Raw genomic sequence first — 25,694 nt, 5'->3', positions numbered from 1 at the left:
GATTTAAGACCACCCTATTCTCCCCTGGAGTCAGAAGCTGTAGCTATTGGAAGTAACCCACTGAGCTGGAAATTACAGCAGCATTTTCGTGGTTTTTATATGTATTTTAAACTCATTATTGTTCCCGAAGCCAAAATAGATAACAAAAGAACACACGTGACACAATATATGTAAATGTTTTTCAAGGTTTTATTGCAAACCCAAATTGGTTTATCACACACAAAAAAAGTTGTGTGGTGGGGAGGGAGGAAGAATTGTACATATTATAACCATGTTAATTACAGTACATTAAAATGATGGTTTACATTACAAATAAGCCTGTAAGTTTAAATATACTAGTGTTATAACCCAATGTACAGACTGTCTTTATACAATACATACAATTATCAGGAATGCAAAACAAAACAAAACAAAACAACAACAACCCATAAATAATGCCCATTTTACAGGTGACGTTTTAAACAATGAAAACACCAGGCTTGACCGACAACTGGGGCATTGGTCCATAAAAACCCTTTCTAAAAATAGAAATATTTGTAGCAGCAATGCTTTCTTTAAGCATCTGAATACAAGTCATTGCAAGACCATTTCAATAAATTTTAGTTATTAATTATATCTTACAAAAAAAAAACAGTCTACACATAAATTTATCTTCCAAATATGGAAGAAACAGACAATGTCCCACATTGTAGTTGTCCTGCAAGTGTCACATTGATGCTATAACTAAATCCATCTGTGATCAGCCATACCACACTCAGACCACTGCTTGCACAGTAATCCACAAGGAAAAATAAGGAACTGAAACACTGCAGTAGGAAAAGCTTTGGAGCTAACACGATCTCATCAGAAAAGGCACATTTCTTAAGATTCGTTATCGTGGCCCGGACAGACCTTCAGGAGATCCTCCTTAGAACAGCAAGTCCCGCTTCCAATAAGACGACTGCATCTGTCTAAGGCGGCACTCTCATGCGCATTTCAGAGATAGCACCACATTGGAAGGAAGAATAAAAATAAAAAATCTCATGAGCTCACTGAGAGGAGGATGTGCTCTTCAAAAAGCTTCCAGCAAACAGTGTGCAATAAGGTTGCCAAGATGTGCAAGCTCCCGGAGATGTGCAAATTCTCTTTGAAGATGTCCTTGTTAGCTGGCAGCTCCGCCAAAAGGCTAACTAAAACGTTTAGAAACATACAGAAAATCCTTCAGAACCAACCCTCAGACTGTTCAGAGGAACGAGTCCACAGGGGGTGCATAGGAAAAGCCGAGGAAGGCCTCGGCTGCTTCCTTGACACTAGCCGTGAGGAGGATGCTGTCGGGAGACCTGCCGATGGAGTTGGGGACCGGCTCCTCGGTAAACTCGGGGTCGAAGTGCCGCAGGTCGCTGGGACCACTCTACAGCAGGAAAGAAAAGCCTCATTCAATGTTCAGAACTCACACTGGATATAGGGCTTTACATTCTGGAGCTCAAGTCTTTGGGGCACAATACGGGCACACCCATAATCACTATCTATTTCAAATACAAAACCAGGGATCACATAGGATTTAAAATTTGAATGTGATGTTCCTTTTTTGGTTTTTGGTACTTGAATTGATAAATGTGCTGAGAAATTCTATGAGCTTTGTTGGGACAAAAATTCTACTTTTTCTCTAGGTGCAATAATGATCCATGAATAAAATATCCAACAATTTATTCCTTGAGGGCCCTCCCCTCTCCACCACCACCACCACCACCACCACCACCACCAAATCTAACTTAAATAAATGCTCGTTGGGCCCCCCTTATACTCAAGAGAGAGAAAGATACTTACCACATTTGGGTTAAAAGGGGGAGTAATCTTCTTGTTAATGAGGTCGTCCCAGTTAATTACAGAGAAGAAGACATGATTCTTGATTTCCATCTGTTGTGAAGAAACATAAGATTGATTTAGACAGGCAGATTCCTAAAGGACAGTGAGGTCTAGAGCACACCCCCGACCAGCAGGAGAGAAGGAAGCGATCACGTACAAAGTCGTCCTTGGCACCCAGCCTCTTTGTCCTGTCTTTCTGCAGGAGGCCCTCTAGGAGGTGCCTGGCGGAATTGGTGATATTTGGCTTCAACTGGAGGGGCTTGTTTAGAATGTTGTCATACATCTCAGCTGTGTTTCGGCTGTAGAAAGGAGGCTGAAAGAAGAGAAGAAAGGACTTAATATTCCATTGGAAGTTCTGTACAGCCTACATTACCAATAAGATTTAAACGGCAATATATCAAGCTGATTTGACAACGTCTTTTCCTTGCCCTGGATTTTTAAGTGTCTATTTTGTTCCTTGTATCGAAATAAGATGCTAACAAAGCCATGTTTTTCACTCTCACATTGGTGAAATGTGGTCACATCCGGTAAACTGTGAACTTACAGAAGATAAATCTACTAGGTAAGAGTTTACCCTAAAACACTGTTAAAGTGACCAATATGCCTCTCATCAACATTTGATAAGCTTCCTGATAAAGGGCAAGACACAATGACCAGGTCTGCAGTGGGGGCTCATGTTCCCAGAAGAGTCTGGGTTTTAAGAAAACTGCGCTCTAGGGAGCATGTCGAATTGGGGCAGTATTCCATGATTCTCAATGTGCTACTCACCAGGCCGTAGAGCATCTCATATAAGACGGCCCCCAGGCACCACCAGTCCACAGTCCTGTCATATGGCTGCTTATGAAGCACCTCAGGGGCGAGATACTGAAAGACAGACCAGGAGAACAGAGTTTAGAGCCAGTGAAACCAGGCAATCCCAAGGCTAGGCACGCACTCTGAGGAGCTAAGAGACCCTGGATGCACTTGGAGGATATATTTCTTTAGATGACTTCCTGATAACTAGTGGACTTGGAGGTTTAATGACACCTAACAGTATCTTACTTAGCGATTTAAAAAACTTTTATAACATAGCTCTTACCAACAGCTATTTTAAATTAAAGCAATATGAGGCCTTGGAATATCTCATGCTGCATCACATAGCAAATGTGTTTTACTTGCACTGAGTTGGACTAAGACATTTTGGAGCATAGTTGGCCTTTTCGTTAGCATATTGTACTGATCTCTCAGGGAAGGAGGGGGTAAGCCAGGCATCAAGTGTGCTCCTACCTCAGGTGTGCCACAGAAGGTGGATGTCGTGCCGTTCTGTTCAATGTTCTCCTTGCAGAGCCCGAAGTCGGTAAGGACGATGTGTCCCTGGGAATCTAGCAGAATATTCTCTGGCTTTAAGTCTCTGTAAAAATATGAACAGAAAAGTAGTTGCACAAGTTAATTTAACTGCATAAGAAATCCTCTGTAGAGAGAATTGAGAGGGGTATTATAAGCATTTTACATTCACTGCCATTGTATCGTGAATGAAAAAGGGAGTCCTTGTTCTGCTAATCTGTTCTGGGTTAGGTCCAATCCTAGTTGGCTAGTTCCCTAGTGGCATGGAGTCAAGGCAGTTCACATGTTGGGGGATCTGGTTTTAGGTGACCAAGTCGTATAAACACACTTTATTTTAAGGCCCTGTCAAAGACTAGGGCTGCTCTGTCTCCTTTATACCTAAGAAGGTCGCCTTCAGAATTCTTCAGCTCACCTATAGACGATGTTCAGAGAGTGCAGGTAACCCAAGGCACTGGCTATTTCAGCAGCATAGAAACGGGCCCGCGGTTCCAGGAAGCAGCGCTCCCTCTGGAGATGGTAGAACAACTGTAGGAGACAGAACAAAAAAAGTTAGGCTGCCCGTTGCCAAAGCCTGATAAACAATGCATCTAATTAGTCTTGACATATATAGCTAAAGAGAACAATTGCAGGAAGTAGCCTTAAATAGTCTATTAACTCTTTGAAACCTGGAAGGTTAAAGGAAATGCTAATTCTGGTAACGTCCCCCCTCCAAGTATCTTTTAAAAACTCTATGCAACAGACATGTTAGCTCATCTTCCCTCTGCTCACCTCTCCACCGTTAATGTAGTCGAGGACGAAGTACAATTTGTCGGCAGTCTGGAAAGAGAAGTGAAGGCCCACCAGGAAAGGGTGTTTCACATTCTTCAGTAGAACATTCCGCTCCGACATAATATGCTTTTCCTAGGAAAAGGACAATTAAGATTTAGTGGCAATTTTCAACATGGCACCACAATTCCAAGGTGAAACGACTCAATGAAACCACCAAGCACATCTCGTTCTTACCTCCTTCTTTTTCAGGATCGCTTTCTTCTGTAAGACTTTGACTGCATAGAATGCTTCCTCTGCTTTGTGTCTTGCTAGAAGAACCTGAAATTTCATTTAAAAAATCATTTTGCTATCCAAATCCAGGGAGAATGTACAAAGTAAGTGCACAAAAGGCTATAGGTAATGAAGTCTTCAGATTTGAAATTACCTTCCCAAAACTGCCCTTCCCAATCACTTTCAAGAAGTGGAAGTCAGACGGTTTAGCGTGAGGATTGGATGATGGGCCAAGGTTGATTTGCTGAGAAGGACTTGGCTGGAAAATAAAATGTTTTCTTTTACTATCTTTGGTTTCAAAGGAAGATATCAAAAATAAAGTACAGGCACTGTCAAAGATGTTACATCTGCAAATGACTGAGGCAAGTCACTATATATTTAAAAACATTCAAAACTACTTTTCATCTATACATACATACATCTACACATATCTCAGAAAACAAAAACTGTACACAATGTTGCTGTAAGCAAATAAAACTTTTATGAAATATACCTTTAAAAAATACTCTACTGACTCAATACTTAAGTGCTGTGTCACTTGTTACACCTTAACTAAAGAGGCATTCCTGTCTTGATACTAATTTCTAGAAATGCCATTTTAATTCATCAATGCAGGAGTACTGACTCATTTACAAGATTCCTGCACAGACACCTCACAAATAGAGAATACTTACTGGAGGAGAAGGGTTGGCATTCATAAGCTCAGGCTCCTGAGGTTGGGAGATTTTCAAAATGGACTGAACGTCAGGGCTGCAAAGAAAGAAACCATTTAGGACCTCTTAACTCGCCACAAGAGGGCACACAAACACAAATAGTGAGTTTCTGGCTCAACTTTTCCCGGAGAATCCAGTGTTTAAACTAAAAACACCCAAATAAATTACTCAGTTAAAGAAAATAGCCAAAGAAAATAATAAACCCAGTTAAATAAAGAGATGAGGTTTGTTCTTCACGGAGACAGGAGTGAATTAGGCAAAAACGAATACTTTTATCTTACAGCTTTAGAACAAGCCAAATCCGCAAATTTATTTTATTTAAAATGTTTTTTTTTTAAAAATTGGAACTTGAAAAGGGATCCACATCCCCAGGGAAAGGTTTCGGCTCCTCGACCAACACAATGATGAAAATTATACTAATTTTTATTTCCCCCAATCTCCCCAAACTTACTGTTTGCATGCATAGGAGTTATTGGCAATCTTCTGAATGAAGTCGTTCAGGCCCATCCTCCTCTGTTTCATGAAAGCTGTGATTCGAGAAAGAAGAAATAAACGTTTAGATGGTTTTGTAACATCCGACGCTACACGCACTTATCTGATGAGGAATCTTCAAAAAAAATTTTTCACTTGGCATATCCAAGAAGCCTAGTCTTAACTCCTGCACTCACCGATGAGGATCGCTACCATTCCCCTCATTCTGGAGTAAGTGAGGGTGCCCCTAGCAGCCTCGGTTTTCACTGTCATCGCCACAAAGAGAGTCAAGAGAGGAAGGAGTCGCTGGCGACGAGAGTCTGGCAGAACCGACACTAGCTCCGGCCGCGCCGCGGGTCTTATAAGCCCTGTGCCGCCAGGGGGGCGGGGCCCGCGGGACAATGAGGCTGTCACGCTTCCAGGCCCCGCCCTCCGCCCCGCCCAGGCCCCGCCCCCGGCGGCCGCGCGGCGGGACAGGCAGCTCCTCTGCGGGCGGCGGGCGGTTCCGCCCCGGCTGGAGGGCGCGCGCAGGTCGGGGCTGGGGGCGCCCGGCGCGGTGACCGCGGGGGGGGGGGGGGGCCCGGCGCGGGGCAGTTGCCAACCTTTTTGGCCCGAGGGACTGAGAGAGGGAAACCGCAGGCAGAGGGGGTGGGAGGAAGGGAGGGAGCTGGGGGTAATTTTCCATCCTTCTCGTTTATTCCACCGGCGAGGAAATCAGCGTCGCAGATCCGAGGCGCTTTCCGCCCCGTGCGAGGCGACCAGGCGGCTTTGCGCCCACTCTGGTTTCTCAACCCCCGACTTCGGAATCGCTCCGGCCCAGGCACCCACCCTCTCCCCAAGTCCACACGGCAGCCTCTGCTGCCCTCGCCCGGGGGGCGCGCGCCCTCGGCCAGGTTCTCTCTCCGCCCCGCGCGGGGTGGCCCCACGCGCACTTATCTCCGGGGTCAGCGCGCGGCCAGGGCGCCCCCGGGTCTGCCGGACGCCGCCGTGCCCACACCCCGGCCTCGCCCCTCACTCTCAGAACGACCGCAGACACCCAGCCCCGCGCGCTGGGTCCCAGCAACTAGTGCGGGAGTGACTCAAGTGCCCGCGCGCTTACCCAGTCCGCTCAGCAGGAAGGACTCGCTCCGTTTCTGCGCCTCGGCCCTCTTTTTGTGGCGGGGCCGGAGCAGGGACTCGAGCCGGGCCCTGGTCAGCGCGCCCTGCATCTCCCCCATGGACAGCGGCGGCCGGGCGCGCAGCCGGGGAGGGCGACCAGAGAACACTGACGTTTCCTTGAAGGAGCCGCCGTGACTCAGGCCGGGCAAGATTTCCTGCCCCAGTCCCAAAACAAACAAATGGCCCTTGTGCACGGCCGAGCCGCTTCCGAAAACGCCTTTTTTGTGCTTTTGGCCAAAGCCAGGAAAGGCTGAAAAATCCCAGAACTTGGAAGAGGAGGAAGGAAGGAAAGAAAGAGGGAAGGGGGAGGGAAGAGGTCAGGAATGTGTAGGGGAGGGGGAGGAAATAAAATTCGTCTCTGCACTAAAGGGTAAAAAAAAAAAGTACAATCTACATTTCAGTTTTTTTCCCCCTAAAGTAATCTCTGAGAACATTCTGTCCAGTCCGTTACGCATGCAATTTTTTTTCTCTTGCATTTTTTAATCCCTGCCACGGCCAGAACACGTGAGGAAGTGGCTAGTTTAGGGGAACGGCGGCTCCACGCTGGGGACCGACCTGGCGTGACCCCGTGACAGCGAGGAGCGCGCGGGACCTGCACCTTGGGGCTTACTTAGCTGACTCCCCGCATTTTCTCTCCTGCACTCCCACCTGGAAACTCGGCAAGGTCACATTACAGTGTCTTAAAGTCCCTTAGTTTGTCCCTTTCTTCCCTTCCCTGGTTTATTTCAAGGTCTTAAGAGTTTTACCAACTGGCTCTTTCTCTGAAGTCCCGGATAAACTGTGAACCGTTAGCTTCTGTAAGATTAGCCCGGAGCCTTGGCTCCAGAAAGCAGGAAAGAGAGGGAAGCTCAGCAGTGCAGCGGCGCGGTGCCTTCCTGTAAATTCCACCACTGGGAGATACCTGGGACCTGCAGTTTGAATGCTGGCGCGAGGAGTCGCGCCAGAGTTGGCGGGGACGCACCCAGTGCTTAAAACCGGGCCAGGAGCGAAGAAAAGGCTGCAAGTTACTCAGGTCTGCGGGGCCCGGCACCTGGAGCTCGCTGGTGCTGTCTGCGGTGGCTGCCCTGCCATGACCCCTCGCTGCCAAAGGCCCTGCCATTTCAGCGTTGTCTGCTGTGTCTGACACTCCGAAATACCAGCTGTCAAACCAAGAATAGCTCCGAAGCGGGTTTTCTTTGGTCCTGGGCAGGGATTTGCTTTGCAGGCACAACAACCTCATTTGCCCTAATATGATTTGTGGCCTCAACTGCTGCTCGGTTTGCTCAGATACCACAGCCCGGCACGGGGAAAAGGGAGCGCACATCCTTTCTCCTGGAGACTGGCTGAGAAATTTGGCTCAGCTTTCACTCTAAAAAAGCACTTACTAGTGCCTGAAATTGATGTTCCAACCTAAAGCAAGCTTAGGAAACCCCAGATCAAAATCACTGCCACACTTCTTCCTCTTGCAGGATTCTTTATAGAGTATGATTTGTTATTGCCAGTGCCTCCAGCGTACCTCTTCGAGCAGCCTCGCTCAGACCAGCCCTGCTCCTACACCATTTCTTCCCCCTTTGACACAGCACATTTTGCAAATGTGCTACTGCCTAGAAACGGTAGCTTGCAAAAGGATTTCTGTGTGCTTGCTTTTAAAACATTAAATTAAGAAGCTTTCCTTCAGAGATTCTTCTCTGAGTCCCACCTCCTGTGGCTTCCCCATGCCAAGTAACCCCAAATTATCTGAAGCATCTTTGTTATATCCATTTCATTCAAATTATAGTAATAAAAGCAGACGAACCTTTCAAAGAGGATTTTATAGCCTCCTCTTTCATTCTTCAGGTTGCCTAGGATATGAAGGCTGGAAGTTACTTTCTAGAGAGGCTGGAGGTAGGTAGAGCTCAGCCAGGGCTGGAATAGCCTCCTGCTATGTGCCTGATAAGGCTGGAGGCTGAGATGACATGGGAACAAGAGGAGTCATAGGCAGCTGTCCCTGCTGCGTTATCAACCCGACTTTATATAAAGGCAATTTACATACAGGAAGCTGCAAAGTTCAACACTGGGTCATTTATTCCCTCCATTGCAACATCACTCCAAAAATTAGTCTTCAGCGTCCTGGGTTTATTAAATCCCTAGCAAGACACACACACACACACACACACACACGCACACGCACACGCACACGCACACGCGCGCGCGCGTAACTTGACTGATCATGGTCACAAATCGGTCCAGAAAACCAAAACACATACATAGGGTCCCATTTTCTCAAAGAAGCCCTGCCGCTCCAGCATGCATTCCAGGAGGAACATGGAATTTAAGTTAGAGGGCTCTAAGTGGGATAGAGAGGAGGCACAACCATATGATTTGTGGTTGGAACAGAGAAGGGACTTCTGATGTGTTCCCTCTCCCGCCTCCCCACCCTAATGTTCAGTAGTTGAGACGGATGGTCTGCTAAACTTATCATTTAACGGAGAGAATCAAGTTGTTGAGACTGGCTTTTCTTCCAACCGGATACCTGGCGGGTGGAGCAGGCGCCCCCTGTTCTGTCCCAGCAACCTACTAAGACTTCCGAACAGGAAGGTGACACACGGGCGGCGGGTGTATGGGGTAGGGGGAGGTAGACAGGGAACTGTGTGTGACGCGCGCCTGTTCACTCTGCACAGACTTCAGGCGGCCCTGTGGCCGCTATTCAGACGCTTGATCGCTTTCTTCCTTCCCGTCATCAGCTTCTTTCTTTGGTCCAGAAAGACCTCCTACCATGAGAAATCTAGCCCCTTCTCTTTTACTCCCTGGTGGAGCAGTGGCCCGAGTTGTGTCAGAAAACTCTGCAAGTAAATGCAACCTAGAGGGCGATCGCGTTCTCCCGGAGAGTCATTCTGAAATGCAGGATTTCTCCCCACTTCTCTTCCGAGGCTTAATCAGTTCCAGAAAATTTCTTGACAGCACCTTGTTGCGGTCATCGAAAATATAGACGACTTGAGATAAGCTAATTACCTCCCCATCCCCACCAACCAGTCCTCTAACATTGAGGCCTCTCACTAGGCAAACTGCAGTCAAAATCAATGATTCACCAAGATGTCAAGTTTGCACTAAAAATATTTTCTCGTGCATATGTACTTTAATACTTCAGAAAATCGTTTTAGCTCTTCTGCTTTATTTTTTTCTTAATGATAGATTATAAAAACGAAAACCTGAAACTTTTACTAAGATTTGAGTCTCCTATATGCATTATCTTCCATTGCTAACAGGCCATATAATTATTTTGTATGGCTCAAAGTGCCATAAATTCTAGAATAATCCTGTACGCAGTTTAGATTCCCATACTTACTGATTCATTAACTGATGCTTATAGAATTTTTCCTCAGCAGCATCACCAAAAGGAAGCACACAAATATGCCAGGAAGCCTAAGTGTTACTCTCAAGAACAACAAAATGGACTCACTTTTGTTGAAGGTTGTCACCAAGTATCTTTCTTACAGTATTCATCAAACAGAAAATGATGACAAATGAATTTATTCAGGATAGCTCTTACAGATAAGTAACTAGCAGTGTTAAATAAATGTCTATTTATAGAACACAGGTTCTATAGTGATTATTACCTTCTACATTTATAATTGTCAAAATTATGCACTAGGAGGTAAGAAAGTGATACAATAGGTAACTAAAGAACACGTTATCAAGAATAATAGTGGTAAGAGTTATTTAAACCCACAAAACTGCATGCTTTTTACACACAGACTTAATTTTTTCCCCAAAACAGTGATTTTGAATAAACAAGAGTATCCATGGAAGAGCCCTTGAAGAAGGTTTTGTTAAATAATGTACATGTGGCTGTCTAGTATCATTACCTTGTTTCCCCTAATAACATTTTTTAACCATTACGGATTATGCAGTTATTGTTACTTTTTTCCCCCAGAGTTGGGCAGATAGGCAAAATTGTTAACTAGCAAAACATGCTTTTAGGACCAAATTTATCTTGTTCTTGTACCCCATCTTTGCCACTTTAGTTGACACCTAGGCTTCTCCCACATCCCAACCACTGGCACATTAGGTGACCTCCCTAACTCTGAACCATTGTCTCCCACCCTCCTTCTCACTAATGCCACCTGCCTCAGAGCCCTGTTGTCTGCTCATCACCATGAGAGATGTTGACTGTTTCCCCCCTCCCTCTCTCCCTTCCTCCCTCCATCCTTCCTTCCCTCCCTTCCTCCCTCTCTCCATCCATCTCTCTCTCTCTCTCTCCTTTTCTCCCTTCCATTCATTCATGAAAGCATTTTTTTTTTTTCATTTTTCTGAAGCTGGAAACGGGGAGAGACAGTCAGACAGACTCCCGCATGCGCCCGACCGGGATCCACCCGGCACGCCCACCAGGGGCGACGCTCTGCCCACCAGGGAGCGATGCTCTGCCCATCCTGGGCGTCGCCATGTTGCAACCAGAGCCACTCTAGCGCCTGAGGCAGAGACCACAGAGCCATCCCCAGCGCCCGGGCCATCTTTGCTCCAATGGAGCCTTGGCTGCGGGAGGGGGAGAGAGAGACAGAGAGGAAAGCGTGGCAGAGGGGTGGAGAAGCAAATGGGTGCTTCTCCTGTGTGCCCTGGCTGGAAATCGAACCCGGGTCCTCCACACGCTAGGCCGACACTCTACTGCTGAGCCAACCGGCCAGGGCCCATTCATGAAAGCATTTAACAAGCACATATTAAGTACAAATATTAAGATCAAGGTACACAAATATGAGTAAACTATCTGATTTCACAGAAGCTCTCGTTCTAATGACGTACCTGCAAATTATGATACACCATGATGAGTGTTAAAGCAGAAGTCAGAACCAGCCAGAATAGAACAGAAGAATTTTCTACTGAGTTGAGGCAGTAGGCATGGAATTGTTGAGGAAAGTTTACACAAAGAAATGATATTTGGACTGATCCTGGGAGGCTCAGCTTGGCTCAAAAGAGGAAAGTTGTTCCAGGCAGAAGCAACAGTCTAAGGACCAAACTCTAAGCTGCTGTGCAGCAGCTCTGGAATAATTTGGAAATATAATCCTTACTCAGACTTTACACAGAAGCAAAATGTATATGGCGACTACTGGTGAAATAGGAAAACAGCACAAGGATAGCGGGCTCAAATCTGCATCTCTCTCTTTCATAGCTCTGTTCCCCTCTACCCCATAAATATAAAATTAATAATGTATTAAAAATACACCCATTGAAAAGACTGCTGATTATTAGCCTGCATAGGCATTTCTATTCTTGGTACTGCTTTAGTTATAGGTGGAGTTCATTCGTTCATTCATCAACAGATTCTCCTAGAACTACGAATCAGATATGGTACTAGATAGAGGCAGGTGATACAGTTGTAAATATGAGCTCACAGGGTGATGGCAGGTTGGGAATTGGCTTGTGTCAAGAGATTTAAGAGCCACCAAGAAAAATCCCTTCACCAAGGCTTTTCAAGTGACACATTCCAATGTATTTTGGAGAGTTAGTTTATAACTCAAAAATGTGATTGATAACTGTTACTCCTTCTATTCAGGATATTTACTTTTTTAAAAATTCTACCTATCTCATTAAAAATGAACACATTTACATACACAGACATATAAGGGAGTGTTGAAAGTTGGAATGGGGAAATTTGCATAGTTGGAAGATGGATGAAGTTTAGACAAGCATAGTTATGGTCTAGCCCAGGGAGTAGCAATCTTTCTGCAGTAGTAACATCAATGGTCTGTAACCATTGCTTTTAGATAAGCCACAGGAAAGTGGGTGGGAGGATGAGGTTTGTAGTACATTTTAAAAATTTCAATCAGGGCATAAATTAAAGAAAGGAGGTCAGGGTTTGCTCTTGACGTAAGAAGAATGGGTATCTAGCTAGCAATATATCAGTGGGGTCTTCTGCAGGGTGAAAACTCGCCTCATCTCCGTCTTTGGAATGTGGTAATTTCCGATGTAGCACAATCCAATAAACAACAAATAAAAATAATAATTGTCAACTACAATATGATCCGAAGGGCAAGAAATAGCACATGTTTGACAGTTTTATGTTTGGCTCTCAGCATTGACCTGGAAAATGACATCCAGAGAACTTTCTATATTACTATAAAAAATAATACAAGAGCGTGTGGGAAAAAATTTAAAGTCAAATATCAGTATTATCTCTGACTTTTCAAACACAAAAGGACTATGGCCTTACAGATAGCTTTATATTTTATCAGCATAGCTTTAGTGTTAGGCATTTACTGCTAGGCATTTATTTATTTATTGTTACACATTTTCATTTTAAAAGACCTTTTCATTCAACTAAAAACACTATTTTGTTATAATAAAGCATCAGGTACTGTGGAAAAGAAAGGCAGAGGCCCTGGCTGGTTGGCTCAGCGGTAGAGCGTCGGCCTGGCGTGTGGGGGACCTGGGTTCGATTCCCCGCCAGGGCACATAGGAGAAGCGCCCATTTGCTTCTCCACCCCCCACCCCTTCCACTCTGTCTCTCTCTTCCCCTCCCGCAGCCAAGGCTCCATTGGAGCAAAGATGGCCCGGGCGCTGGGGATGGCTCCTTGGCCTCTGCCCCAGGCGCTAGAGTGGCTCTGGTTGCGGCAGAGCGACGCCCCGGAGGGGCAGAGCATCGCCCCCTGGTGGGCAGAGCGTCGCCCCTGGTGGGCGAGGGGCGCATGCGGGAGTCTGTCTGACTGTCTCTCCCCGTTTCCAGCTTCAGAAAAATACAAAAAAATTAAAAAATTAAAAAAAAAGAAAAAGAAAAGAAAGGCAGAGAGCTTCGGGCTGAGGACCCTCTCCCTTCTCTCTGTCCAGGGCCCAGCTGCAGCCCAGCCTTGGCGGGTGGTCCAGCAGCACAGGGCTTGGACCTCTTTGCTGAATCCTTGAAACACACATTAAAAATGCAACCTACACAAACAGGATGAAGTGCCAATACTAAGGAAGGAGCCTGGCTCTCTGGCAGACATTTTTTGCCAAACTGAAGTGAAACCAAAAGTTTTAATTGGCGCAGTGTAAATTTCTCCCCAAATCGCTACCATTTAGGGTCCTATAATCAATCTAGCAAGAAACAGTAGAATCTCAGGCCACCCTTAAGGAGTGTTTCCTGTAAACCCTGCTTAAGAATTGCAGCTCAAAATGAGATAAATGTAATAGTGACCAGCAGTGGGAAAACCAGGGGCAGGATGGCTGATTGTAGGTTGATTGGCAGCATTTTAATGAAGAGCAGTTTAGGGGGGCTTCCTTTTAATTTTGACCCTGAATGCAAGCTACATAAATGCTTATGTCACCTCCCACAGCAAGCTCAGAAGTGTCAGTTAGAGGCTGACATTATCTAGTTGTCTACAACTGAGGCTCGTTACCTGTGAGACAGACAAGGTATTCTCTAAACCTTAATCTCTTCATCTGTATAATGAGGATACTACTATTTACTATAAATTGTAAAAAATATTTGAAATAAAGAATTTAGTGCAACTACTCACAAAAATTAAGAGATCAAGGAACATACAGATACTCCAGTACTTTCAGCCTTTTGTATAGTGCATTTTTACCAATGAAATAAAAGTTGGTTTTGCACCTCATTTGCATAATCGAACAACTTTCTTTGACTTGTCCTTTGCTTTTCTGATGTTCTTGTTTAATAAAAAAAAAAAATCAAAGGTTTCTCTTTTTTTTTGCTTCATATTCATTTTGAAATATCCCCTATTTTTTTGTGAGCAGTATATATACCGACAAATTAGAAATACACAATCTTCCAAGAATTTAGTAAGTGCCACACTCATATTGGAATCTCACATAGAAAATATGCTTATGTTCCTTACCCCCACCCTACACATAACACTGCTACAAACAGAACACATCATACAATAACAAAGGGCTCCAACAAGTCAAAATAATAATGGCATGTGCTGTGTTTACAGCCTCTTAATCCACTGGGCGAAGGATGGGCCAAGGGCAGTCTTGCATAATGGGCATTCCAGAGAAGTCCTGAAGAGATAACTCATTTTGTTCTTTGGACTTCCCTCTCCTCCCTTGGTCTCCCCACAGACAATAGTCCAGAAAGGGCTGTATTAAAGAACTAAATGCTGTGATAACAGATGGATACTTGTTTACCAAGGGTTTGAAGTCAAGGCTTAATTTTTGAGTGAACCGGCGGAGAGACAGCCTAAAGATAACCTGAAAAGATTTTCAATTGCTCATGGTGGATGGGAAAAATAGAATGTAAATATGGACATATTGAGAGGGGGAAGTCACTGGAGGAAGGTCAGAGAAGGCCAGCCAGCACTGAAGATGCATTTTCTCAGTCCTTCAGTTACAAAAAGAGGAACAAGTTCTCAGTGATCATGATAATGGCCCGCTCTTTTCAATCATTCAGATCTCTCTGGAGCACCTCCTTTGTGCCTGCCAGGCACCTACCTAAGCCTTGACTCTAGCAACAATGCCTAAAATAAGCAGCGTTGCTGCACTCAGGCATGGTCTACATTTACTTGGTAAAATTGAACAGTGCTTTCCCAAAAGGAAAGGAAAGCTTACAGATAGTTCTACTTTTCCTAAGGTCCAGCTATGCCTCAATACCATTAACATGCAGGCTGAGGCATGCTTAACCATTTAGAATATTCACTTTTTCAAGTGAGGAGTGAGCTGAAAGCTTCCTGCAACTCTAATATTATGCAGGTCTGTGATATCTGGGAAAAGATAAATCTAAAAGGAACTTCTGGAAGCCCAGACCGCTTCATAAGGCTTTCTGTAATAACCCTCCACACCCAGCTAATCCTCTGGACCCCACCCTGCCTCCCTTCCTGTAGTCAGAAATTTTGTGCTCTTAGTTATTTAAATCTTAGGTGCCTCTCTAGACTTTGAGTTCTTGGAATACCACAGTACCACTCATGTTTCTCCCCTACCTAACACCCTCCAATGACATCCCTCTCTTTCCACTGTCCCTTTTGTCCTCCAGACTGGTGCCATCTTGACTCTCTGTTCCCTAACCAGCGTAAATTTGTGTCTGCCTTGGGGACTTGGTCTGTGCAATGCCTTCCACCTGGAATCCTTCCTCCTGACACCCTGTTGGGCAGATAAAATGTATTATGCTCACTTTGTTAAAGATAACACGAGGAGGCCGTCGCCCAGGTGATATTAATGTGTGTTGGGGTGGGCTAAAGGCAGGCAGAATCCTTGTAGCCTGGGGCTTGGTTTTGGGATTAAGCCTTTCCTACCCTTTATGATGTGGGGTGGTACAATCCAATCATGCCTCAGAAAGTGACTTTGTATTAGAGACTTCCCTATTTTGTATATTGGATTAAGGGTTTGGATTTCTACACTATAAAATGGGGACGGAGCGGGAGTTTAGGCTCTTGGTTCCTGGGATGACTAGCATGAGAGAGCAGAGGGAGCAGAGCAGAGAGCAGAAAGAGGCCATGTGGCCAGGAGAAGCAGCCAAGATGGCGGAGTGCTGAGTGAGATGCCAGTTTGTGTGCAGTTTATGCAGGGAGAAGGAAGGAGATGGGGAACTGAGGAGAATAAGGCTGGTGAGCTAGAAACCTTTGATTCTAGGAAACTCGGATAAGTCAGTGGCTTTGTGAGCACTGAATGTGAGTGGGTTTTGGAGCCCAGTGTATGTTTTTACTTGCCCGCCGGGTGCAAGCTAGGATTAAAGACTATGGCCCACCAGTTTGTGGCTCCATTGTTTCTTTACCGACTGTCTGAATCCAATGCGAACCTGCACTGTCCAAGCGGCTGTGATGGTGGCTCCTGGCTTTACACACCCACATGGCTCAATCCTTCCTTCCACACAGATCGCGGAGTAAATGTCACTTATGCAGTGGACCTCCTGTAAGCAGCTGGTCATCTTTTGTAACTCACTCTATTTTAATGCTCTGCATCCTCACTCTATTAACTGACATATATCTTCAGTTTATAGTTTGTCTTCCCAAATTATAGTTTGTCTCCCCAAATGTATCTTTTTTTTCCTCTTTTTTACATTGACCTCAAATCCTCTTTTGCCCCAAATTCTTTGCTGTCTCTAGAGATAAAATTTAAAAATGAGAAGCCCATTGAGTCCCATGATTCTTTACTTCTGTTCTGGCCCGTTCTGTTTGTGAACCCCCCCAGTTCTGCAGATGTGGAATAATCATATTTGTGAGGCGCTGGTGGTTGACCAAGAAGTGCCCTTTCTTTGGAGTTTAGAGAAGTGATAGCATGCTGTCTTCCCTGGAGTGTGATAGCTCAGTGAGGGAAGAGCCTAGTGGGCTCAGTGTCTCTTTCCAGCATTCTATGATTATCCTGCAGAGTCTTTGAAAGCACAAGTGCCCTCGGTAGATGATGGTACCAACATGTCATACTGTATTTGCAGATACAGAGGAGTAAATGGAGGGAAAACTCTCTTCATTAATGATCCCCTATGAGTCCAATTAATAGAAAAGAATGTTATCATAACCTGCTTAACTTCTGTCATTCAACCAACTTTTCCCAAGAACGTCAGAACGTATCATGCGGCCTGAGGACACAGGGGATAACACGACCACATCACAGAGTGTTTTCTTTTTATCTTAAAATCATACAGTTCTTCCGTAACTGTTACATTGTCAGGAAGCTTGAGTGAACACTTAATACAAAACCCTTCTACTTTATTGAAATTATTTTTAAATATCCTTCTCTACACAAAGGTTAGATATTGATTAGAGAAACGATTGCACGGTGCTGGTTGTGGTTTTAAAACCACAGCAGAATGAACACTAGGTTGTCAGATGTGGTGAGAGCCGCAGCACCTGAGCAAGTGTGGTAAATGTTTAGTACTAAGTTGGTGGGGAATTGCACTTTTATACTCTGATATATACACACACATGTATGTTATGTTAGTCAGGGTTCTCCAGAGAGAGAGAGAAGGAGAGCTTTACTTTAAGAAACTGGCTCATGTGGTTACGGAGGCTGACAGGTCCACAGTCTGCAGGCTGGGTCTGAAGGTGGGACGCCAAGGGCGGAACCAGTGTGGCGCTCAGTTCCAAGGGCCACTGCTGGAAGGATATTTTCTTGCTCGAGGGAGGTCAGTTTTGGTTCTCCTAAAGCCTTCAACTGATTAGATGAGAGCAATCTGCTTTACTCCAAGTTCACTGATTTAACTATTCATCTCATACAAAAAACACTCTCACAGAAACATCCAGAATAATATTTGACTACATATTTGGGCACTGTGGTCCAGCCAAGTTGACATATAAAATTAACTATCACAAGTGAACCCCTTGTCAACGTGGCATCCATATGCATCTTCTTAAACTTAACAAGGTCACACTCCCATCTAACGTGATACAACTGCCTCGCATACAATCACAGACTTACTAACCCTTACCGCAAAAGAGGGTGCAGAGTCCTTGTGAGGTGTTTACTCTTCTGCCTGATATCCTGCAGCTGAAATCCTATGCTGCAAAGTTTGTAATTCTTAAATATTACTATATAAAGTTAATACATTTTATGTTACATGACAAGAGGATGAGAGAGGGAAGAAAATAAAGACATTTACTTCATACACACGAACATATTCATAACAAAGGAGGAAGAAGTATTCATGACAATTACGATCTCTATTCTATTATTAGCCAGGTGGTTGTAGCTAGTATTTATAATCACCTTTTTCCACTACCCATATGCCCTCAGCAAGCACTTCCAGTGGCCATGGTTCTTTATCTAGTGGAGTGTCCCAAACCTTCATTCCTGGCAGCATCTGGGCCATTAATAGTCCTGCTTGGATTGGGTTGTTCTGTGAGAGTGTTTTTCCATTGACTTTATTCACAGGACATGGTCATACTAGGAGAGACCCTAAGAGGTCTCTTGTATTTCAAACAAACCATTCCTTACTTCCATTGTGGAGTAACAAGCCAAGTTCTCCTGCACAATCAGAATCAATCATCCTGGCCTGCATACTACTTCTCTTTTTTGTCTGTTGACTTAAGGGGCACAGAGAGCACAAAGCTAGAATACTTTGCAGCTCAGTGAAATCATTGTTGTGTCTCCACATGGGAAAATTCCTCCCTTTGGAACTAAGGCCTCTAGCCAGCAGAACATAAGATTGGGTGAACAAAAGGCAAAGATGTTGCTTGAGGCTTCACTAAGGCTAATGGTGAGTTGTGCCACTCCTATGTCTACGCCTGGATTTCAGGGCCTGTAAATTTCTGCTGCAGAAGAAACAGCACCATATATATATGAATGCTAATTCAGAGTATCGAACCTCCTGGAAAACCTTCCCCCAACCCCACAAGGCATTGTCACTGTAAATGAGTCTTCAAAAGGCCATTCCACTATTTCACCAAGCCCTTTGCTTCAGAATAGTGGGAAACATGGTATGACCAATGAGTTCTATGAACACGGGGGCCCCTGGCCATACTTCATTCACTGTGAAGTTAGTTCCTCTATCACAAACCATGCTGCATGGAATACCATGATGGTGGATAGGCATTCTCTCAGTCCATGAATGATGTTTTGTGTACAAGGAAGGCAAATTTGTATCCAGATTAAGTGCATATTCTGGTAAGCACAAAAGGCTGCCCCTTCCATGATAGGACAGGATGTAATCAGTTTGCCCCAGGTAGCTAGCTCACCACCCTGAGGGATGGAGTTGGTCTCTGCTGCTGGCAGATTAGGCATTAAGCAGTGGCCTTAGCCAAATCAGCCGTGGTAAGTAGAAGTCCATGTTTCTGAGCACAGGTATAACCTTTATCATTGCTACCATAGCCACTGTGTTCATTAGCCCATTCAGTGATGATGGGGTGGGTCATCCGATCCACTTGGTCATTAAAATCTTCCTCCTTTAAGGTCAACCTTTGATAAGCATTCACATAGCACATACATATCTTCACATGTTTTGCCCATTCAGAGGTTTACTACATATCTCTTCCTCAGGCTTCATTGTCACCAGTTTCTAACCAGGTTCCTTTTACTTCCAGTCGCCTGACTGTCCAGCCAAACTGCTGGCTACAGCCCATGAATTGGTATAGAACTGCGCGTCTGGCCACTTCTCGTTCCAAGCAAAATCAATAAGCTGGTGAGGTGCTCTACCCTTCAGCTATAAAGGAGCTACAGTGTTGCAGCTGTCCACTTCTGTAATTCTATGTAACTGACTGATGTCGTCCACTACACCAGGTGTGACACACAGCTTCATCTCACACAGAGACAGGAAAATGCAGTAACCCACTGACATGACACTAAGCACTTGGATTTTATTTCCTGAGTATTCTACCTCTCCATTTACTTCTTTCTTAGTGCTTAGATTTGAGTACATTTCTCTATTTTTAGGACATTCCTAGCTACCTTTGATATTTGGGTTTTGTTGTTTCTTCTTCCCCCTCACTCTCTTTTAAGCTAATAATTTGCAACATTGTTTGTGACCCCAAGAACACTGGGCCCTGCATCAGTTTACTAAGCAAAAATTCAAAGAAAAATTACTGTGATGTCTTAACCACAGTAGCTGACCATCCAGTTAATTTGTTTGAAAATATTGAGTAAACAAATCTGGAAGGCATTGTCTCAGCACCAGACAATGTTTGTGAGAAATTCAAGAGGTCACCGAAAGCACTTTGATATTTTACATTGTAGCACCACAGCTTTGGCATGTGAAGTAACCAAACACCCCCTGTGCCAGGATATGTCACCTTAGTCCTTCTGATGTCTAAAGAAAGCCCTGAAAAAACAATGTGACTTATTGACATCTGTTACTTTGGGAGGAGTGCGTTGTGTCTCCATAGCTGGCTAATGCTCGAATGATGGGAGACGGGGAAAAACCCCATTTCACCCACAGTTTATTTTGGAGTTTTGAGGCTCACCTCCGACCCCAAAGACCACCCATAAACTCACGAGTCTCGTCACCACTGGCGATAATCTCCCACACGAAACAGATTTTAGGAACCTCTGCACATGTTTATACTTTCCTAGTAACCTGAGATGCCAACAGGGCAGAGTTGTTTTGTGTAATTGTCTTTTTCACTTCCTAACAATGCCTTGCACGTAATCAATGGTCGAACATAGTTGATGAATAAATCTCTCTGCTGAGCCCCCATAACTTTTCCTACTCATCATTATTTCTCAGCTTCAAAATCCTAAAATGAACCTTTGCTCAGGTAACACATTTCACTGGCAGATGTTTATTCTAGAATAGTTAATGGGAGTAAACTCATTTTTGTTTTTATCATTATATCCTGGATCAGAACGTCCAAGATGAGCTGTCAAAGCCTAATTTTCTCAGAGCGTATGGTCATACCATCAGACACTTTTGATAGTGCTATTTGCTTTTGAGTTGTGAATCTAGAGTCCTCTTAAGAAATAGTATTAATTGTCATAAAAGAATTGTTCACTGGTTTAGCTAAGAATTTCAGATATATCAACTACTTCTGTTATTTTTTAGTATTGTGATAACACCAGCCTTGTTTTATATAATTTCACAAAAGATAGAAATTAAATCTAAGAAAGTAAAAATAAGCTTTTGTATACAATCACAGGAAAATTATAGAGAAGAAATAAAACAGATGTGAACAAAAGATAAGGATCGTAAGTAATGTCTCACTTTCTAAATTAAAAAGTATGATCACTTTAAAAAAGTTACTGTAACGTTATTTGTTTATAAAACCTGATGTTCGAAATTGCAAAGAGACAATAACTATCATTAGTATCTACAATAAGTTTATTTCACAGGTCATAAAATGTTGCTTAAAAATCTAAAGCCTTGAAACACAAATGTAGATCATCACGGTTGACTTATTCGAAATTCATTCTTCAAATCATGTTGTTTACAAACCTTTTTATCTGTCAACATAAATCCAGTTTGACTAGTTCTGTTTAGTATGCCTTGAATTTACCTTTTAAAAGCAAAGACTGTTTTTTCTTTAGCACATTGTAAATACGGCAGTCTTATGTATCTCACTGATGACTCGCTGCTGTGGCCTTCTTTTATAATGGAAACAAATAACCAAAGGGCAGAAACAAACTCAACACAGGCCTTGGCTGGGTAGCTCAGTTAGTTGCAGCATTGTCCTAACATGCCGAAGTTGCAAGTTCAATCCCTGGTCAGGGCGCGTACAAGAATCAACCAGTGAGATCATGAATTATTGAAACAACAAGTCCATATTTCTCTGTCTCTGTCTCTCTCTCTCTCTCTGTATATATCTCAGTCTCTCTCCCTTCCTCTCTTTCTAAAAAAGAAAACAAAAAAAGAAATAAGCCTGATGTACATAGTTTCTGCCCAAGCCCCTTTGCCACCCTCTTCTTCGTCCTTCTTCCTATCTCTTCCCACTTTCAGTTTTCTTTTCCTAGGACTTTCATTTTCTTTAGGATCACCGGTTTCTGTAAGGCTCACAGGCACTTCGTAGGGCTCCTCAGAACTACCATTCCTTTCTTATCTTTACAGAAAATCAAAATTAGTATTATACACATTATATTATGTGCATATATTATATATAGTATGGATTATATACATATTATTAAAATATTAATATTCTTAAAATATTAGACAGTATATTGACATAAAGATGTCAAAGAGGAACAAATACTCAAGACATAACTAGACTACTTCCAGGAATAATAGTAAAAGTGTCTAACACAGGTAGGCTTGTTAGAACACGATACTGCTGGATATAACATCTCATCTCCCAAATATGATGGAGTAATCTTTTCTGATCTTCATAAACAGCTTTTTTTATCTTTCTTTATTATTTTTTTAGTGAGAGAGACAGAGAGAGGGACAGATAGGGACAGACAGATAGGAAGGAGAGAGATGAGAAGCATCAATTCTTCATTGTGGCTTCTTAGTTGTTCATTGATTGCTTTCTCATCTATGCCTTGACCGGGAGGTTACAGCAGAACAAATGACCGCTTGCTCAAGCCAGCAACCTTGGGCTTGAGCCAGTGACCTTGGGCTTCAAGCCAGTGACATTTGGACTCAAACCAGCACCCATGAGGTCATGTCTATGATCCCATGTTCAAGCCAGCGACTCCACGGTCAAGCTGGTGAGCCTGTGCTCAAGCCAGATGAGCCCGTGCTCAAGCCAGTGACCTAGGGTTTCGGAACTGGGTTCTCCACATCCCAGTCCAACGCTCTATCCATTATGCCACTGCCTGGTCAGCCCAAATTTGTTTTTTCTGATACCAAAGGCTCTGCTTTCATCTAGTAAAAGAATATGCCTCTCTCCCTGTTCCAAATGACAGTCCTTCACATGTCTGTAGGTAGCTATCATTATTTTAACTTACACTTTTTTATTCACAGTCTACCTGTGTCTATCTAGTTTATCTACCTGAGTTTTCAAAGGCGAAAACTGCTGTCTCCTTCTCCATAGAACCTGGCAGAGTGCTGGACTGAAAGAGACACAATATATCTATGGCTTTTATAAAACAAACCCTGCCTTTAACTTAAAGTTCTTCTATCCCCAGCTCCCCTGCCTAACGGCAAGACCACATCTCAGTTAAATTCCATCCTTTATTTTCTGCTCTTTCCCCAAACAACGGTGTCCACATTCAAGCCACTTTCCTTGCAAAGTTCCACTCTTACCCTTTTCAAGCTGCAGAAAGAGATCTGAAGAGGTTTCCAAGAAATCTGGCTTCAGCTCTGGCTTAGCTTTTGTAACTCAATATATTTAGTTTGAGCAAATCACTTAACATCTTCAAGTACCCGGAGGGTTAACAACCCTTTCGTTAATCCAAAACCCATAGAGCATTTGGAAAGATTAGATAAGATTAACTATGGGATAATAATTTGAAAACTCATGTGTGTTATGCAATTAAATACCTATAAGAGCAGTGCAGTTGAACTATTAATATACATTTTTTTCTCTAAGAGCCAAAATTTTAATCAGTGGGAAAGACCTGATTGCCTCATATTTCTGAAGAAAGAGGGTCACGAGTTCCCAGAGCCACGTTGCTTATTGAAGTTTATTCCAAGGGCCCCCGCCTATCCTCAGCCAATTCTTTTTTCTAAATCCTTTTAATTTTTTTTTACAGTCAAATTTTGCCTTCAAAATATAAAGGTGTGTCAAAATAAAAAAGCACCTTAGAATTCAACTCTTATTTTACAAATGAGATTGCTGGGGGCTCCCTGCCCTAAATTCTAATTCTGTCCCCATCTCTGAGCCTCCCAGGTACACAGTGACCTCAATCACCCTACGTTCCTCTTGTCCCCCTCCATTCCTCACCTCCATCCCTGACCCCTCACTCTTTATCCTGTCCCTGCCCCTCTCTGTGGGCCATTTCATTCCTGGAATAGCTTGTTTTCCTTATTAGTCATTCTCCTGTTCTTCTTATTACGGACAATTTTCAAGTTGTAAAATAATTTTCTTCAGAGTTCGAAAACTACATTTATATATGACTCATTATTTTTCCTATGATAGACATACAACCTCCAGAAATATTGTCTCATTGTATTACATAGCCTATACAATGAAACTCTCTTTTTGGGCAAAAAGAAAGCTGTTAAAGGCCAAATATATTTCAGGAGGTTTAAAATAATAGACTACATTGGGACATTTTAACATTAGCTGCAACTGAAATTCACTAGACTTTTAAAACCTACTATCATATTAGTTTGATGTAAACTAATATAAAAAGAAAAGTTTTATTACAATATGGGAGAAATAACTTAAAATTATGACATTGCATTTAACCTATTTTCCTTGTATTTTTTAAAATGAGAAATTTTCCTGATGCCCTTTTTTTTAAAATTTTTATTTTATTTATTCATTTTTAGAGAGGAGAGAAACAGAGGAGAGAGAGACAGAGAGAGAGAAGGGAGGGAGGAGCCGGAAGCATCAACTCCCATATGTGCCTTGACCAGGCAAGCCCAGGGTTTCGAACCGGTGACCTCAGCATTTCCAGGTCGACGCTTTATCCACTGCGCCACCACAGGTCAGGCCTGATGCCCTTTTAACCACAATAAAATGTCTGGAAATCAAAGATCTTAGACATGAAATGAATGATCCAACTAAAACGGGTAGAAGGAAATACTGTGTGAAAAATCTTTCAAAGGAGCCCTGGGAAATCAGAAAATTCAGCCATTGTGAAACGCTGTTTGTTTAGCCTTGAGTAAAACAGCTAAAGTAACAGTAATTTTGGTCATAACAAAAAGGAAGAGAAAATTGTGAGTTCATCAAAGGCAGAAACAGATTTTGCTCCAACTGTCAAGTTTTGGAAAGATAAACTCTTAATATCTCAACCCGAGGGAAAATCAGGAGGCTTCTCTCTGCGGAGCTAACCCAGGTGTCCGGTCACACATCGCACACTCGGCAGCAGGACAGTCGGGAGTATCAGACTTGACACGCTTCTCTGTCACACACTTAAATGCTACGTGAGCATGTATCTTTAAGCAGAAGACTTTTTAAACGACATTTTCCTGCTCACTGGAGCAGATACTTGTCCATGAACTTGGAACCCTCTAAACCACTTTAATGGTTAAAACCATGCAAAATTTTACAGATCTTTGCTGAAGAAGGCAATATGTTATGTAAATGACTAGGCATTATCTAAGGTTCTCTCTAGTTTGAAGATACTATCTCCAGCCATATGTCTATTTGCAGAAAGCTTATCAGTCTGGGGCCAGAGACAACAGAAGACAGTGAATGATAAAATTTGTGGGTCAGAGAGTAAAAACCAAGCTGTAGATCCAGCAAAGACACTACAGTAACAGTAATGGCAAAATAACATATATGATTCTCTCAAACCATAGTTTGTAATCCCTATTACGGCAGGGGTATCTGTTCAGGTTTGTATAAATGACATAATTCTTTCTCCAAGTAAGAAGAGCTAACATAAATCGACCAGTAACTATATGCTACACATAGTTCTAAGAACCTTTACTGACATGATCTCTTTTAACCCTCACAAACCTCTATGATCTATTATTTTTGCAAGTGAAAGAAATGGAAGCACAGAAAGGTGAAATCATTTGTCCAGAGTCATGCAGGCAGTAAGCACTGAAGTTGGTGGCAAACTCAAGGTTTACTCACAGCACTAACCCCCGCAGAGGGTAAACTGTTGAGCAGGTTTGCTGCTCTACTCAGGGCTCACAGGAAGCATGGCCAAATGGCCCGGGGTCAGCAATCAGGTGAGTTCAGCTGATAAGGAGATGTGGTTCAGGAGACTGAGGATGATTGTGGCTACCTGAGCTAAGAAGAAAGACTGACTATAAAGTTGGATTTTGAGTAGTGAGTTGGGGAAGTCAAA

The 25,694-nt window shown here is 43.3% G+C and overlaps 1 protein-coding gene across 4 annotated transcripts in view; it reads right to left on the bottom strand.

The window, feature by feature from the left end:
- Nucleotides 1-171: 171 nt before the first annotated feature.
- SGK1 (serum/glucocorticoid regulated kinase 1) overlaps nucleotides 172-25,694 on the bottom strand; it is a 123,991-nt gene continuing 98,468 nt past the window's right edge. The window contains exons 1-12 of one of the 4 annotated variants that reach the window (XM_066373177.1): nucleotides 8,323-8,495; nucleotides 5,371-5,446; nucleotides 4,881-4,956; nucleotides 4,361-4,465; nucleotides 4,171-4,254; nucleotides 3,937-4,068; nucleotides 3,581-3,693; nucleotides 3,112-3,235; nucleotides 2,614-2,709; nucleotides 2,003-2,158; nucleotides 1,807-1,896; nucleotides 172-1,390 (exon numbers count right to left, since the gene is read on the bottom strand). In XM_066373177.1, coding sequence (XP_066229274.1) covers nucleotides 1,223-1,390; nucleotides 1,807-1,896; nucleotides 2,003-2,158; nucleotides 2,614-2,709; nucleotides 3,112-3,235; nucleotides 3,581-3,693; nucleotides 3,937-4,068; nucleotides 4,171-4,254; nucleotides 4,361-4,465; nucleotides 4,881-4,956; nucleotides 5,371-5,446; nucleotides 8,323-8,356 — 1,254 coding nt within the window. In that variant the 5' untranslated portion in view covers nucleotides 8,357-8,495 and the 3' untranslated portion in view covers nucleotides 172-1,222. Of the gene's footprint in view, nucleotides 1,391-1,806; nucleotides 1,897-2,002; nucleotides 2,159-2,613; nucleotides 2,710-3,111; nucleotides 3,236-3,580; nucleotides 3,694-3,936; nucleotides 4,069-4,170; nucleotides 4,255-4,360; nucleotides 4,466-4,880; nucleotides 4,957-5,370; nucleotides 5,447-5,587; nucleotides 5,738-6,489; nucleotides 6,660-8,322; nucleotides 8,496-25,694 lie in introns of those variants that run through there. The other 3 variants (XM_066373175.1, XM_066373176.1, XM_066373178.1) reach the window with 3 other exon arrangements.

The sequence above is a fragment of the Saccopteryx leptura genome, chromosome 3 (assembly GCF_036850995.1).
Source record: "Saccopteryx leptura isolate mSacLep1 chromosome 3, mSacLep1_pri_phased_curated, whole genome shotgun sequence".
Taxonomy (NCBI): domain Eukaryota; kingdom Metazoa; phylum Chordata; class Mammalia; order Chiroptera; family Emballonuridae; genus Saccopteryx; species Saccopteryx leptura.
Note: the sequence above shows the minus strand (reverse complement) of the source record. Positions and strands in the feature narration are given on the sequence as shown.